Here is a 16,322-nt window from a genome sequence, read left to right on the forward strand (position 1 = left end):
AGTTGAGACAGACATTCCGGTCATCTAACATTTAGAGGTTAGCACCCAAGAAGTAATGAGTGCGTAATGAGTGCGTAAACTTTATTATTATTTATATCATTTTTAAAATAGTATTTATTGAAAAATATAAAATTTCTATTAATTGAAGTTTTTTGTCATTAAATAAAATGATGATTGAATATATATATATCTAGATATATATATACAATTAATTGAAATAACATATACCTTCTCTGTACTATCACAATTGACACTATTTCTATTTTTGTTTGTCCGGTAATAATTGACATATTTCTATTTTTAGTAACAATTATTAAATCAAAACGTACCATTTAAAAATGTAAATCAACTTAATTAGCAACATAACATACATCAATTACGTAGGATCCATTCAAAACCTCTTTATTTTTATCTCTCTTCTAAAAAAATATATTTTTATCAATATTTAAAATTACACATCTTTTATAAAATTGATTTATATTAATTATAAATTAAAAAAAATTTATTTACTTTGTATTATAGAAAATTTTATTCTCTACAAAATGATATCCATATTACATATAGTTTTTAATTGCTATATAATTTTTAAATATTTAAACATATATTTTAATTTTTTAATTATATATATTAAATTTACTTTAAAATTATAAAATATTATTAATTATAAAAGAATAATATAATAATATCATAACTCATTATTATTAATTAATTAAATATTATTACCTTAAATACCGTATCCATAATCAAATAGTTCAACTCCGGTGGGACGGAGGAAGTATGTATTAAGTGCAGAAACTAGACCAATAATAAAAAATTAAAGAGGAGTACAATGCTTTTCACATATATTTTAATCTCATGCACACCTATCAAATTCAAAATAGTCTTATAATTTACAATATATTACACAAATGTCATTACCTTTGTATTATACAATAATAGGGGTAATTTAATCTTTTTTACCTTTATTTCTACTTTATACCAATATAATACTAATATTTCTAAAACTTTATGCAAAATACAAATGGATATATAAATATGGAACGGAAGGAATATATTATTAGAAAGTACAAAAATCTTATCTTAAGTTCTAAATTGAACTGGATTTTCAATATTCTTTTTCTTACAAACTCGGGATTTACTCTCAATTACATATAAGACTTGTTCACTTGTATTTTTAAAATTATTATCTTTATTATTTAATCTTACAATATTTTTCTTTAGAAATGTATTTACGATAATTTCAGTTCAAAATATCATGTTTAATAGCAAAATATATATATCTTGTGTATATTGAGGTGGGCCGGGTTATAATGGGCTTGACAAACCAGAAAAAATAAATAAATCATTAGCCCATTACAAAATTTGGGTATCCTACAAATTGAATCGCTCATTTTTATGACAATGGGCCTTCTGCCAAAGTAAGAAGATTATAACAAGTTCTTTTTTTAAATGTTGCATTCAATTTTTATTTATTATTATTTTTTTTTTTCATTGAAAACTCACAAAATTTATTTATTTTTTATTTTTAAAAAATAAATCATAAATAACCAAAAACTACAGAGTATCATATTCATTCGTTTAAACTTTAAAGATTTGACTTATGCCTGAAAATCAACAAATACCTAAAGGTTGCTCCCGCCAACTAAATACCTAATATCATCACAAGAGATGCTTTAAGAGTTTTAAAAGTTTAAAAATTATTAAAAACTAATATTTGATTTAATATTTTATATAAAAAATATGTTTTAATATGATATTTCTAAAAAGTCAAATAATACACAAGTTATTGTATAAAAGGCGCCTAAATTTTGATATATAGTCCATCACACACGTGCGCACATAGTTAAATTTGGATTCATTTATTTAAAAAAAAAAATAAAAAAATACTCTATCGGTCTTATGTTCTTGTTACGATAAATATGAAAATTTAGAAGAAATATTAACTAGTAAATAATAAAAAATATATTCATAATACAAATAATTATATTAAAGCAAATTATAAATATAAAAATATAAAATGTGATTAAAATATATAATATTTTAGTAAAAATAATAAAAATATAATGTAAATAATTATAAATTAAGATAACTGATTCTTTTAATTAAAATTAAAATAAATTATAAATAAAAATATATAAAATATAGTAGTATATATTTAAAAAAAGAAAAATAACATTAAATGTAGAACATACATAAACATCAATGTGAATACAAAAACGGAGGTAGTATTGATCTATCTAAGCAAAGTAATTAAGATATAAGATAAATAAATGTCAACATGTATATGTAAATTGTATCAAACTTTTCTTTTTCACTATAGTGCTAGTACATTATTTACTCCATAATACATCAATTAACAGTACCATATTTATTAATTTTAATTATTTTCATTTTAACACATAACAAATTGATTTGCTTCCAATAAACTAAATAATTCGTTATACAATATGTATATATATATATTATTAGATTTTTAAAAATAAAGAAATAAATTAGAGATTTATTTTATTTTGTGAAAAAAATGAAAATAATATAAAATAATAAGCGGATGGAAGTGTGATCACATAAAGCAGCTGACACACCCGCCGGCCCGGCCGGCGCCATAATAATGCACCCAACTCCCACACAAACATGCATCACGTGCATCGGTAGGACGCGCACGTGCGCGAGCTGTCGCAAACCACCACTTCCTGCCGGTGGAAATTCCGGTGGCAGCCGCAGGCGGCGCAGGTCAGCGCTCCGGAAGTCCCCTCCTCCCCGCACGCCATGAACTCGCCGCAGCCGTCCACCGCGTATCTTCCCACGTTCGCCGCCTGGTTTTTCCGGCACTCCCCGTAATGCACCGCCGCCGCCGGATTTCCTGAGTTTCTCCGAAATTGATCGTCGTCTCGCTTCAACACCACCACCTGCATCCGTTTCTTCATCTCTCTCTCTCTCTCTCTAGTTCTCGCTCTCTCTCTCTCTCTCTCTGTGTAGATATATAGATAGATACAATTATTCTGACGATAATAATGGAATAGTTCCAATGAATCTGATCGAGAGTTGGGAGGGAGGGTAGGGATGCTGCACTTGAAATGCATGTAACGGCTAATTAATTGCGCGCAAGGCCTAACACTAATCCTATCGACCTCTATATTTTTTAACCCTCCCATTCTTAGGCTAGTTTCGTAAGTTAAAAAAAAATACATTTCTCTATTTTTACGGACTTTTTTCAGTGATTTATCTCAAATCATATCTTTTATTTCTGCAAAATATATATCAACGCGCATTATATATATTAACAACACATAGTGTGTATAACAAAAATATGTGTTGTTTTTTAATAATAATAACAATAGTATTGTATAAGAGTATATCCTGTGCTAAAAATCAATTGTTGTATGAGACTATAACATATTTTGTTAGTTCATATTGTATTTGTATTATATTAACATATAAAATGTATTATTTGTAGTAATGTTGTGAGCTAGTTGTAGTAATATTGTATGATGTCTATGTATTGTTGAAATTATAACATACTAGCTTTTTATGTGTTGTATTTATATTATATTAACATATACAGTAATATTATGTTATGTCAAATAGCACATAATTTATTGTTTAGAACAATGTTAAATTTTAAATTCAGCATATCTCCCATCACACCATTTATTTTTCGCAGGTTAAAGAATATTTTATTTTATATATTACTTTTTATAATTTTTTTAATTTATAAACAATACCGAATATTTTTATATATATATATATATTTGATTTATAAAAATATTCTAAATATTATATCAAGATATTAAATTTATAATATTTTATTATTTGATCATAAAAAATTATATGAGTAAATATAGTTTTTTTTAATTAAATAAAGTAAAATTTAATATTATTAAATAATCTTTATGCAAAATATAAATAAAAATATTATATAATATCTTTTGTTAGATATAATAATTATAATACTTTCTCTGTCCCGCAAGAAGGTTGTCATTGGTGTTTTACATGTAATTTTTTTAATATTAATTATTATATCAATACGTAGTAAAAATTAAGAGATATGGACATAATTATGTTTATTAGTTTATTATAATACAAATACAATAATATTTTTGGAGTAAATTATTCAAATATAAAAATATTTTTAAGGTCAAATACAATGACACAAAACTAGAGAGTAACCTTCTTGCGTGACGGAGGAAGTATAAAAATTAATACTCTCTCCGTCCCAGCTAATTTGTCCTTTTAGCTTAACACAAAATTTTAAGTATTGTATAATTAGTAGTAAAAATAATTATAATTTAATAAAAATAATTATAAATTAAGTTTAAAATGAATAAATAGTTTAATTAAAATAATAAATTATGAATTTTAAAATATGATTAAAATGTATAATTATATTTTAAAAAAAATGATAAATTATATTGACAAACGAAAATAAAAAGATGGGATAATTAAGTGAAACGGAAAAAGTATTAATTATAAAATTAAAACAATAATTTATTTTATGAATAATAAACTAAAAATAAAATAGATAAGTAAAATTTTAAATTTTAAATTAATTTTAAATTTTAAATAAAAAAATAAAAACCATAATAAAAGTCCCCCTCTCATCAAAGAGTGCACTCTCGTACGAGAGGAATTTTGTATTGAGAGGGTCAAGGTGAATTAGGGAAAAATTACGGTGCTAAATTTAAAAAATTAATGCATAATTTTATTACAAATATATATTTTATGTAATAAAAGTACGTGTTATTTATTTATAATTACAGTGTATTGTGTTGTATAAGAATATGTCATATGCTAAAATAAAATATCGTTTGTATGAAACCATGTCATGTGATGTTAAATCATTCAGCACTGCAGCGCCGCCGGCAATTGAACATAGTAATAATGGAATAGTTCCAATGAATCTAATCGAGAGGTTGGGGGGAGGGTAGGGGTGCTGCACTTGAAATGTAACGGCTAATTAAGTGCGTGCAAGGCCGAACACTAACCCGATCAACCTTTATTTTTTTTGACCCATCCATTCTTAGGCTCGTTTCATATAAGTTTTTAATTTTTTTTATAATTAATAAAAAAAATGAGATTGATATAGTTTTGAAAATATTATACTAATTAATAAATAGTCACAGAAAATTTAAAAAATATATTTGAGTGTGTTTAGTTATAAAATTTTTATTTTGGCTTCCTTGTTTAAGAAAAAAATATTATTTAAAATATTAAATTAAACATATGTTTCATTAGTTATATTAAATTAAAAGTTAAGTTTTCGTTCAAAATATTACATTAATACATATTTAATTACATAACAATTATTTCAATTCAAAATTTTATTAATAAAAATCAAAATCCAAAATAAAAATCTCATAGGTAAAGTACTATGTAAATTTAAGGGGTGTATTAAATTGAGATTTTAATGAATTTTTTATTTTATTTTATTTTAAAAAGTTTATGGATTTATGTAGATTTAGAAAATTTACAAAGTTTACGCTGAGTTCGATGGATTTATATGAATTTTATAGGATTGTAAAATAATATTTTTTTTTATGAATATAGATTAATTACATAAATTTATATCCAACACAAATTTTATAAATATAATATATAATTATTAATAAAATAAATCTTAATATTAATAAATAATATATAATTATTAATAATGTAGAAATATTGTACCATGTAAATTACTAATTTTAATTTTATAATTTTAGTATTATATTATCATTCAATATATTAAATTAGTTTTATATTTCTTTATTATTTATTATTATTATTTATATAACTTTTTTACATAAAAAATATAATTTGCAATTTTTGAAAAAAATATTAAAATAAATAAATAAATATAAATTAACGGTTTAACAAAAAATATATATTTAAATATCTATTTCACCATTATCGGATGATAATACAATGTACTCGATAATTGAAAAAGAAAAATTACACCGAAATGACAATATATTATATTCGATAATTGAAAAGAAAAAAAAGACAGTAATACATATTTATTATGATAATAATATTTTTTAAAATTACATTTATAATATAAAAATATATATATTTTAAAAAAATCATAATAATTTACTAATATATTTTAGTTTTAAATTATTATTTTTATTAAAAATTATGATAATATTAATAAGTATTATCATATTATTTATCATAACAACAATAACACCACCAATAATAATAATAATAATAATAATTTTAAAAATCCATTAAAATATTTGTAGACTCTAATTTTTTTTTTAGAAAAAGAAAAGTTATATATATATATATAGTTTTAAGTATCAAATTAAATATTATTTAAATAAAAATTCAAATAATTTTTTTCAAATCAAACAGTACAAAGAAACACACCTAATCTACATCACAACAAAGCTGGAGAAAATTGATATAGATAATAAAATTGCAAAAAAAACAAAAGTATGAAATAGAATTGTTGAAAAAAGAATTCAACATAGAATAAGAATTAATTTTTTTATTTGATAAAATAGAAAATTCAATTAAAACAAAAAAGTAAAAAAATACAGTTATTTGGATGGATAAATTTAAAATAAATGAAACCATAAATTGTGTTTATAAATATATAAATTACAGTTTAAATAAGTTAAACTATTTATTATTATACTATATATATATATAACCAATCAACTCTACACTTAATGGCAATATTAATTTAGTTAATGTAAATATAATGAAACCCTACAAAACTGATAAAATTCATTAACAGATGACAAAAATCAAGCTTCTGACAGGCCCAAAGGCCCATCGATTTTAGAAGTCGTTGCAACTGCTCTTTTAGCCTGAATATAATTTGACATATCAAATTAAAATTATAGTGATTCATTTTGTACAGTTTTTAATAAAAATATTAACTAATAGAATGATATTTGTACAAACTTTATACAAATATAAGAATTTTTTTAATATTAAGTACAATGACGCAAAGAGTAAATGTGACCGTTGAGATGGACGAAAGTAATATTTTTTTCACAAAATATTGAATTAAAATATTATTTAAATAAAAATTCAAAACTATATTCGATTTCAAATCAATTTACAACCCCAAGCAAACAAACTCTAAGATTAAAGGGCCACTTAAAAGGCTGGTTAGCACTCATGCTTTGTTTATCACCGACCCAACCCATCTTCTTAAGAATATTTGTCCCGTAAGGGATGACCTGATGCTGTAGGAGTTGAATTTGTGATCATGAAGTCATGGGTTCAAACCTCCGTGACTTTTTCGTCGGGTCTGTATATGACTTTTTTATATATATATTTGATTCAAAAAAATATATATATAAAAAAGTATGAAATTAAATTTTGAAAAATATATTTCAAATAATTTTAAGTATGACGAAAGAGCGGAAAAAAATTTCCAAACTTCAAATTTTCCTTGGCTAGAAAATTATAGGCTACAGAATCCGGCCCATCTTGAACCTGTAATGTTTGGGACCAATCCAAAAAATTCAAATTATTTCATAAAATATATTTATATATCATTTTTTTAAAAAGATATTTATAGATTATATAATAAAGCGTAATTAAAAATTCAGATATTAAATAATAAGTATTTTAAATATTAAAAATTTCAATAATGAAAACAGTTATATATTTTCAATGACAGTGATAATGGGGTTTGAAAAAATAGTAAATTAAAAGATATACAATACAATTAAAATTTGTGAAAAATTCAAAAATAAAAAATAATAAAAGTATATAATATTAATGATTATATAAATATAATATTAATTCTCATAGTTATTAATTTAAACAAGTTCAAACTGTGAACAGATTTGGAATGAATTTTTGATGAAATTCGTGACCCATTCTAAATCTGACCGGATTTAAAATCATAAAACCCACAATTTGTTCCCGCTAAGACCGAGTCTTTGGCCAATTCGTTCCGATTGTCATTCCTAAATATTTTTTTGAAATACATACAAGGCTACAGTGTCCACTGCTAGAAAATTTTGGTATAAATGCGACCAAATTCTCTCAAATTATGTTCAAACAATGCAATATATTAGGTTCGACCAAGGATTTACCCAGTGCACTTTCGGTAACAACTGCGGTTTCCACGTCATAATAAAAAAAAAAAAGACATATAGTTGATGAAGATTATGAAATGGTAAGAAAAAAAAAACACCTTTGCTTCCAAAAAGGCATTGTTTTGGGCCTATTACTTGGGCTTTACTAAACGGTAAGCCCAAAATTTGGCAACTGAGACACACACATGATCCAAAAATAAATAAAGAAATGTTTAATTATGCAATATTTAAGATAAAATAATACTCACTCCTTCGCACATATTATGTCACGATTTTGATTGTTTGTTCGTTGTATATTTTATGTCATATGTTTTTGTGAAATGATTACATACTTTACTTTTATTTTAAAATTTATAATTTATAATTATTTTTATTATAATATAATTATTTATTAATTATACTCTTTTAAATTAAGCTGTCTACAAGTAATTATAACATTATATCTAGGATGGACGAAGTAGTTTTCTTTATGATGTGAGAAATAAAAATTTAATTTTACAATAGACTATTTTCAACCTCTCCAAAAAACTGACTTGTGATCGTGAGGGTCACCTGGACTTTTCGGTCGGGCTTGATTTGTAGGGTATTAGATTCGACTGGAAATTTACCCAGTGCGCACTACGCACTTTCTGGTAGCGACTGCGGATTCTCACATCATTTAAAAAAAAAAAAAAACAAAAAAAAACAAAAAAAACAAAAAAAACGACCAAACTTACTAGAAAAAATTCTTGAAACTCTGGAATTCGGTTATGGGCAAAAAAATGGGTTATGAAAATTGTACAATAATCTACATTGAAAAAGATAAGAGAGACCCTTTTTTATTAGTATTATTATTATTTCTAAAAAAATTAGTATTGAGAAAATAGAGTTGAATTCTTTCTGGCTAGCTAAGTATTTTACATAGATTAAGTAATGCCTAACAAAAAATCATATAGGAAAATTAGAAGAAATTTCACATAAAATTATTGGTTTGAAATTAATTTAAAATAAAATGTTAGATTTAAATTTTTGTATAAATAGTATTTTGACGTGATTATTTATAAAAGAAAATAATACTCCCTCCGTCTATTTATACTCATTTGACCCAATATGAATTATAAGAAAAATAGGTAAAATATTATAAATTTTCTTTAATAATAAATAAAAAATAGCAAAACTAGTAATTTTTATTTTTAAAAAATTATTTTTTTAAAACAACCATAAAAGACGTGATTATTTTACAATTGATATAATAATTTTATTAAAAAAATTAATTTCAAAATATAAAATAAAAAATAATTATTTTATTTTTATTTTAATATTTCACCAAATAAATTAATTGAAATAAAAATGCATTACAAATATTATATAAATTAATCAAACTAATTAACTATGTCATACAATATTTTTTAAACTTCTTAAAAAAAAAAACTAATTTTATAGGAATAAATGAATATTTATTTAATATAAATATAATATATTATTATATGAACTAACAACGCATTAAAGTAGTTAGTATAATAATAAATACTATTATTAATTTCTTCAAATAAAATCTACGTGCATATACTTCCTCTGTTTTGGTGAATTTTTAATGTTTAAAATAACTTAATTAATTTTATTTAATTAATAGTTAGGATGTAATTCAGTAGTGCTGAATTAAAAATTAATGTCAGCATATGATCTTGTCTCCGTATCAAAAAAATATTTGTAACAAGTAATGAATATGTAGTTAATAAACAAAAAAAAAAAAAAAAAAAAAAAATCTTGTAAGTGAACATTTAAATTTAGAAAGTATAACTCTTTGTTGTTAGAGTCAAACTCTTTTGTAAATCAAGCGGTAAAATATTTCTAGCTTTGAATGTTTGGTCTTGGGAGGATACGTGTGTATATGTTGTATTTTACGTGTGTTTACTCGTAAGATTTTAGTTTTTTGAATTGAAATAGTTGTTTGATGTAAAATAAATAGGTATTGACGTGATGTTTTGAATGTAAAATTAAATTTAATTGTAATAAAAAAAAAGTTAATATTTAATTTGATATTTAAAAAAAATAAAATTAAAATAGTATAATTAAGGATAAAATTCCACGTAAACACACCCGGTTTTCACATCTTTATTAACCCAATCAGGACTCCAACAATTGATAATATATATATATATATATATATACACGAACGAGGAGTGTAATGAGAAGAACAGTACAAAAAAGTCGTCCATCAGTCAACGGTGGAGGGTCCGGTCCACCCACACTAGAACTTCCACAGTCTTCGTTCTATTCAAAGGTCAAAGCCATTGACCTTCTGTTTGGTGTATTGTATATTATATGTGGATTTCCTTTATAAAAGTCTTTCGACTTTTTCTTCCTGATTTTCCCTAGAAGGAAAATAATAATTGTAATATTTATTGAAAATAATAATAATAATAATAATAAGTTGGGGCAAAAACATGGGCGAATTGGAGGAGGTGTGGAAGGAGGCGATCAACGCAGCGATCACAGCCCAAAAACTGAAGGTTTGAAAAATCTGAAAAGAAAAAACCCTAAAATTGGGTGCCCTAATCCGATGAGGTCGGACATCAACTTCTTTCGAGTCAGATTTTCGAGGGGTCTGTTGTGGTTTCATGCGAATTTTGTTTACAGGTGCTGAGTCCATTTCCATCTCTGAATAATTCAAACCACCCATGGATTGCATTTCTCCCTTTGCTTCCAACTCAATCCATCGTCTCCACCGACCCCTCTAATCTCGATTTTCATGCCTCTCCATGGCCGGTTCGAAATTCCGGTTTTTGTTGCAGAAGTTGGTTCTCTTGCCTCGCGCTGTCTCCCTATATCTTGCCTTTCTCTTAGGGTTCTTCTCCTCGTACATTTTCAGGTTTTCGTTTTTGTTCTTTAAGGTTTCTTTTTGTGTGTGTGTGTGTGTGGTTATGGTTTTTGTTGATCGGGTTTTGATTCGATGGTCGTGCTCCAGGCTGGGAGGGGACAATGGCCGTAGTGAAAAGAATGATCAGAGATTGAAGAATTTTGTAGAGCCGGATGATGGGGACGACGATGAAGGAGAGAATGAAGAGGTGTGTTTGAAATTCAAGTTCCCCAGTTACGAAGAGTTCAGACAAATCCAGAAAGAAGGAGGTAATCTTTTCGATGAAATTGACGATGATCCCGGTGGAAATTTAGAGATTGATGAAGGAATTGAGGAAGAAGATGCTGTTGATCTTGATCTTGATGAGAATCAATTTAGTGTTGAAAATTGTGATTTGGAGAGCGGTTCTTCGAATTCTTACACCAATGGTTTCTTGTCGGAGATTGATTTTGTGGAGGAAATGGAAATCAGCAGCGATTATAAATGGGATTTTACCGAAGAAGATTCATCACAGGTCGATGATATTAACCTAGACAAAGGTTTCTTGTCCGAGCAGGACTTTGATGATAATGAAAATGTTGAGTATTCAGACAACATAGACGATTTCGAGGATGATTCCGAAGAAGAAGATGCCGAATGCGAGGATTCAGACAGTCTGTGGGAGCATCAAGAGCTGATCGAGCAGCTAAAAATGGAGCTGAAGAAGGTGAAGGCAACAGGGCTTCCCACCATTCTAGAAGAATCCGAAACCTCCCCTAAGATACTCATGGAAGACTTGAAGCCATGGAAAATCGACGAATTCCAGCGCCAAGATTCCTTCGGCGATCTCCACAGATTCTACAAAACTTACCACGAAAGAATGCGAAAATTCGACATTGTCAGCTACCAGAAGATGTATGCTATTGGTAATAAATTAACTAACTAACCTGCTGTTTCCTTATTACATTCTCGTCGATTGTTCTCGGGAGCTAATCGAAGTTGCAGGTTGTCTGCAGCTGAAGGATCCTCTGCAATCCTTGTCCAAGGAAAAATCATCGCCGACCTTCAGATCTGTCCTGTCCCAGAATCCTCTGCATCTCTTTAAGAACAGAGTCCACGGCGCGGATGATCCGATGAAGAAGTTCGTAAAGGAGCTGCAGGAGGATCTAGAAGCCGTGTACGTGGCGCACACGTGTCTTTCGTGGGAGTTCTTACAATGGCAGTATGAGAAGGCCCTGGATTTGTGCGACAACGATCCACGTGGCGTTCGAACATACAACAAAGTCGCCGGCGAGTTCCAGCAGTTTCAAGTGCTGATGCATAGATTCATCGAAGACGAACCGTTCCGCGGCCCGCGATTGCAGCATTACGTCACCACGCGGCGCGCGCATCGCAATCTTCTTCAAATCCCCGTAATAAGACGTGAGTATGAGCTATTTAGATTATTACACCTACTTTTGGCGGCGCCGTTGCATTAAAAGATTATGTAATATGTAATTAATGATCTAGTTTAAAGATGGTCTACCTGGCGTATTTAGGTGAGATGATCATTTAATATAATAACTTTAATTATTTCCGACAGAGGACAACCCGAAAGACAGAAGAAAGAACTGGAAATCAGACAACGGAGAAGACGCCTACATCGTCACCAGCGAAACTCTCGTGGAAATTCTCGAAGAATCGATTCGGGTATTCTGGCGATTTGTCCGGGCTGACAAGGACTGCATTGTCTCAGGCGACAAAAAGCTTCCGGAGCTCGCTTTTCCGGAAGACCTCAAGCTACTAATGGAGGCCAAGAAGGCTCTCCAAAAGGTTCGTATTTCCCATCATCGACAAAGATTGTAATAATCACACAATCAACTCGATATACCATATGATGTAATAAGATCGTTTTGAAATGCAGAAGCAGAGGAAGCTCCGGGAAGTAGTTAAGAGCGAAAAGTGCATCCTGAGGAAAATGAGCCGATGCCGGGGAGACGACGAGTACGACCACGTGCTGTGGTTTTTCTCGCAGGTGGACATGAGATTAGTCGGGAGGACATTGAACATGTCGAAGATAACGAGGGATCAGTTGCAATGGTGTCATAACAAGCTTGATAGGATTAGTTTTGTCGATAGGAGATTATATGTAGAGCCTGCTTTCTTGCTCTTCCCTTGTTAGATTTTAATTTTGTCACCAATTAATTAATTGAATCGATCCATAGAAGAAGTAGATAGTTGCTTCTATAGCTTGCTTTGGCAATGGCAGAACTACTCTGATTAAATGAATAATTAAATAAAGAAGAAGAAGAACAAAATAATACTCTAATTTTTTTTATTTGAATAATGTGAGGGAATAAATTGTGGAGTAGAAATTAAGTATAATAAATTATTATTCATATTGCATGATGTTTGGGACGGAGAGAGTCCTTGCTAATGCACAAAATTGGACAAAAATATGTCAAGAGAAGGGGATAAAAATGGTAAAGAAAGGAAAACTAAAAAAAAATTGTGTCAAGAGTGGGATTTGAACCCACGCCCTTTCGGACCAGTACCTGAAACTGGCGCCTTAGACCGCTCGGCCATCTTGACAGTTTTGTTTATATTTGATCACAAAAAATAGATAAACACAAAAGTAATTTCATTTCACTTTTTTTTTTTTGGGTAATTAACTGTACATTACGTTACATGGCAAGAAAAATTAATTTATGTATAGCAGTTAGTTGTTGGTAGAGTGGTTAGAGGATGAAATCTCAGTAGGATATGGAGGTAGAGAATAATCCCATGAATCTTGTCCTTGTCCTTGTGCAGCTGTTGTTGCAGCCAAGCTGAAAGGGAATCCCATCTGTCGGATCATATTGATACCTTCTTCGTCGTCCGGCATGTTTATGTCAGCAGCAGTCTGCAATCTGTAATTGGAAGAATCCATGGCTGCAGATTGGCAGAAAAGCATGGAGGTTAGGTCACCTGCTGCACCAATTTTAACGGTCGTCTCTGAATCTGAGCCTTGGGGAAATCCGAGGTTATCCGGGAAGCAATCTGCAGCATTGGATTTGAACGATGAAGGAAGATCCGATGATGAGTAGCAATTCGAGTGGATCATCGTTTCTGATTCGACCAAGTTACTGTAGTAACAACCATCGAGTGGTGGGGCCGATGAAGACGACAGGGCCTGCCAAGATTGGGAAAGCACCGCCGCCCTGGAGGCGGCGGCTGCCGCCGTCTTCTTGAAAATCCGACAAATGGCCCATGAATCCTGTTCGGTTAATGGAGATCATTGATTAATTAGGTCAATTGGATTATCTGATTGAATTAATTGCTTGGAAGAGATGTTTATACTCCCTACTGTGATTTTTATGCCGTATTATATATTGATTATTATTTTTTTAAAGCTATTTGTTATTAGATTATGGAAATGTTTGGGAAACAGCGTTTTTTTAAGAGTTTTTAACTTATTCAACAGTTTTTAGTTGTTTGACTAGTCAAAAAGCTAGGTGTTTGGTAAATTAGCTTTTCTTGAAAGAGCGTTTATGACCCAAAAAGCTAATTTTTGAAAAGCTCATCACCCAGCATTTTGAAAGAGCTTTTTCATTTTAATTTTGTTTATTCCTTTTTATCCTTAAAACTTAATTATTTATTTTTTACATATAAATATATTTTTATAGCAGTATTTATTAAATATTTTTAATATATTTAATTTTTTTTTGTAAATTTAAAATAATTACTATTATTAATTATTAGATATAAAATTATTTTATTTGTAAAATATATAATTTATAACTAAATCAAATAGAAAAAACAAAGGTTATTAATTTATTTTTATATATTAAAATAATAATTAACACAATAAAAATATATATACGAAAGATTTATTATTTTATATTTTATATAATTTCAATAAAAAAATTATTATTTTTTTAGTAAAAATAATTTTTTCGGATCTAAATAATAAAAATAAAAAATAAATATTTTATAATTTTCAATAATTAATAACAAAAATTCTCATAAATTTCAAACCAAAATGAACAAAATTAAATATTTTATAAAATAACATATCAATGTCCTTAATATAAATAGCTAATGTCAAAGAGTTATTTTACCAAACACTTTAATACAAACCGCTAATTGAATTAGCTAGTCAAACCAGCTAATTTAATCAGCTAACAGCTAAAAGCTATCAGCGAATTGCCAAACGCACCCTATGCATAAGTTCAACATAAACTTAGGCAAAATTAATAATTTAATTTTGTTTTCGAAAGTGAGTGTAAATTTTTTTTATACTTTAAAAATGTTAAGGTGAAACTTATTTTTACATTTTATTTTTGTTATGAAAAAGATGATTTCTAATCAATATTTTTTGCATTGTGCCATTTATACCTTAAAAATGTTACATGAAAATCCCTTTTTATATATATTTTTTTTTTATGAAAAAATTATTTCTATCAGTATTTTTTGTATGGCGGGGGTTCATACAATATTTTTAAAATATAAAAGGGTGCTATATAATTTTTAAAATATACGTGATATACAATGAATTTCGAAACTATAGAAGAGTTATGAACAATTTTGCTATAAAAATAAATAAACTGACATAAGTATCTCTAACAGAGAGAGTATTACCGTTGACGGAAGATGGTTCCTATTGATCGATTTTTTGTCAGTGGTTGCTGTTGTTGATGTTGGCAGTGGCGGCAGGGATCGGTCCGGCGCAGAAGGGAGCCGGAACTCGTGCATCATCCAATCGGTTTTGGCACCTTTGGCAGCCCGGCCGCGGTAGAACACCAACGACTTCTTTAGGCCGATGCATTTAGTCCCGTCGGAGGAGTAAATAGGCCTATCGGTGCCGGTGGCCTTCCAGAAGCCCGATCCAGTGACCCGATTAGGCCTCGTGCTGTTTCGGTATTTCCGGTCCCTCGGACAGTAGAAGTACCATTCCTTCTCCCCTGTTGTTGTCGAGGCCAATTCTGTGTATATTCGATTTTTTTTTTATTTTATTTTTTAAAGTATGCTCGCAAAAATTAGTAAGTAATTAATTGATGTATGTTTGTATGAGTATCTTACTCGGAAGGTCCCATGGATCGTACTTGTAGATGTCGACCTGCCTAATGAGGTCGACGGGGAGGGGTTTGAGCTGAAGCTTTCTTTTGAGGTAGAACGCGATGAGCTCTTCATCGGTTGGATGGAACCGGAAACCCGGCATCGGCGACGTCGGGAAATCGTCGGAGTTGGTCGTGTGATCTTGAGGAGGCTGAGAAGTGATGGTTGTATTAATCTTGTTTGGATCCATGATCATCATCATCATTTTTCTTGTTGGATATGATCAATCTCTAATTAATTTGTTGAATGATTTGGAATGGTAAAAATGAATAAAATTGAGAAAGGGGTTCATAAATTGAATGATGATTTGGTGGGTATATGGGGATATGTGGTTTATTGAGGGTTCCTAAGAATATATTAGATTAGATTAGATTTTATATGAAGAT

The 16,322-nt window shown here is 28.5% G+C and overlaps 3 protein-coding genes and 1 non-coding gene across 7 annotated transcripts; 1 reads left to right on the forward strand and 3 right to left on the reverse strand.

Annotated features, from left to right (window-relative positions):
• Nucleotides 1–2,636: 2,636 nt before the first annotated feature.
• Nucleotides 2,637–2,924, reverse strand: LOC127258076 (mini zinc finger protein 3-like). The gene has a single exon (XM_051284716.1). It carries the CDS (start codon nt 2,922–2,924, stop codon nt 2,637–2,639), a length of 288 nt encoding a protein of 95 aa, XP_051140673.1.
• A 7,189-nt stretch (nt 2,925–10,113) lies between these two features.
• Nucleotides 10,114–13,166, forward strand: LOC127258632 (uncharacterized). Of its 3 annotated transcripts, none has more exons than XM_051285562.1 (5): nt 10,114–10,589; nt 10,662–11,786; nt 11,866–12,282; nt 12,443–12,672; nt 12,764–13,166. In XM_051285562.1, exons 2-5 carry the CDS (start codon nt 10,784–10,786, stop codon nt 13,019–13,021), a joined length of 1,908 nt encoding a protein of 635 aa, XP_051141519.1. In that variant the 5' UTR covers nt 10,114–10,589; nt 10,662–10,783; the 3' UTR covers nt 13,022–13,166. The 3 variants fall into 3 exon arrangements, with proteins under 3 accessions (XP_051141519.1, XP_051141520.1, XP_051141518.1); XM_051285563.1 differs by having other exon boundaries at nt 10,114–10,893; nt 10,990–11,786; nt 12,764–13,165; XM_051285561.1 differs by having other exon boundaries at nt 10,114–11,786.
• Nucleotides 13,167–13,351: 185 nt separating this feature from the next.
• Nucleotides 13,352–13,431, reverse strand: TRNAL-CAG (transfer RNA leucine (anticodon CAG)). Its single transcript has one exon. It is a non-coding gene; the product is annotated as a tRNA-Leu (tRNA).
• A 76-nt stretch (nt 13,432–13,507) lies between these two features.
• On the reverse strand, nt 13,508–16,256 carry LOC127258369 (putative NAC domain-containing protein 94). Of its 2 annotated transcripts, none has more exons than XM_051285183.1 (3): nt 15,924–16,256; nt 15,460–15,803; nt 13,508–14,095 (listed from the first exon to the last, which is right to left on the reverse strand). In XM_051285183.1, the coding sequence occupies exons 1-3, from the start codon at nt 16,009–16,011 to the stop codon at nt 13,559–13,561; spliced, it is 969 nt and encodes a 322-aa protein (XP_051141140.1). In that variant the 5' UTR covers nt 16,012–16,256; the 3' UTR covers nt 13,508–13,558. The 2 variants fall into 2 exon arrangements, with proteins under 2 accessions (XP_051141140.1, XP_051141139.1); XM_051285182.1 differs by having other exon boundaries at nt 15,901–16,256.
• Nucleotides 16,257–16,322: the final 66 nt, after the last annotated feature.

Source organism: Andrographis paniculata, unplaced genomic scaffold (genome assembly GCF_009805555.1).
Source record: "Andrographis paniculata isolate CXL003 unplaced genomic scaffold, ASM980555v1 Contig59END, whole genome shotgun sequence".
Taxonomy (NCBI): Eukaryota; Viridiplantae; Streptophyta; class Magnoliopsida; order Lamiales; family Acanthaceae; genus Andrographis; species Andrographis paniculata.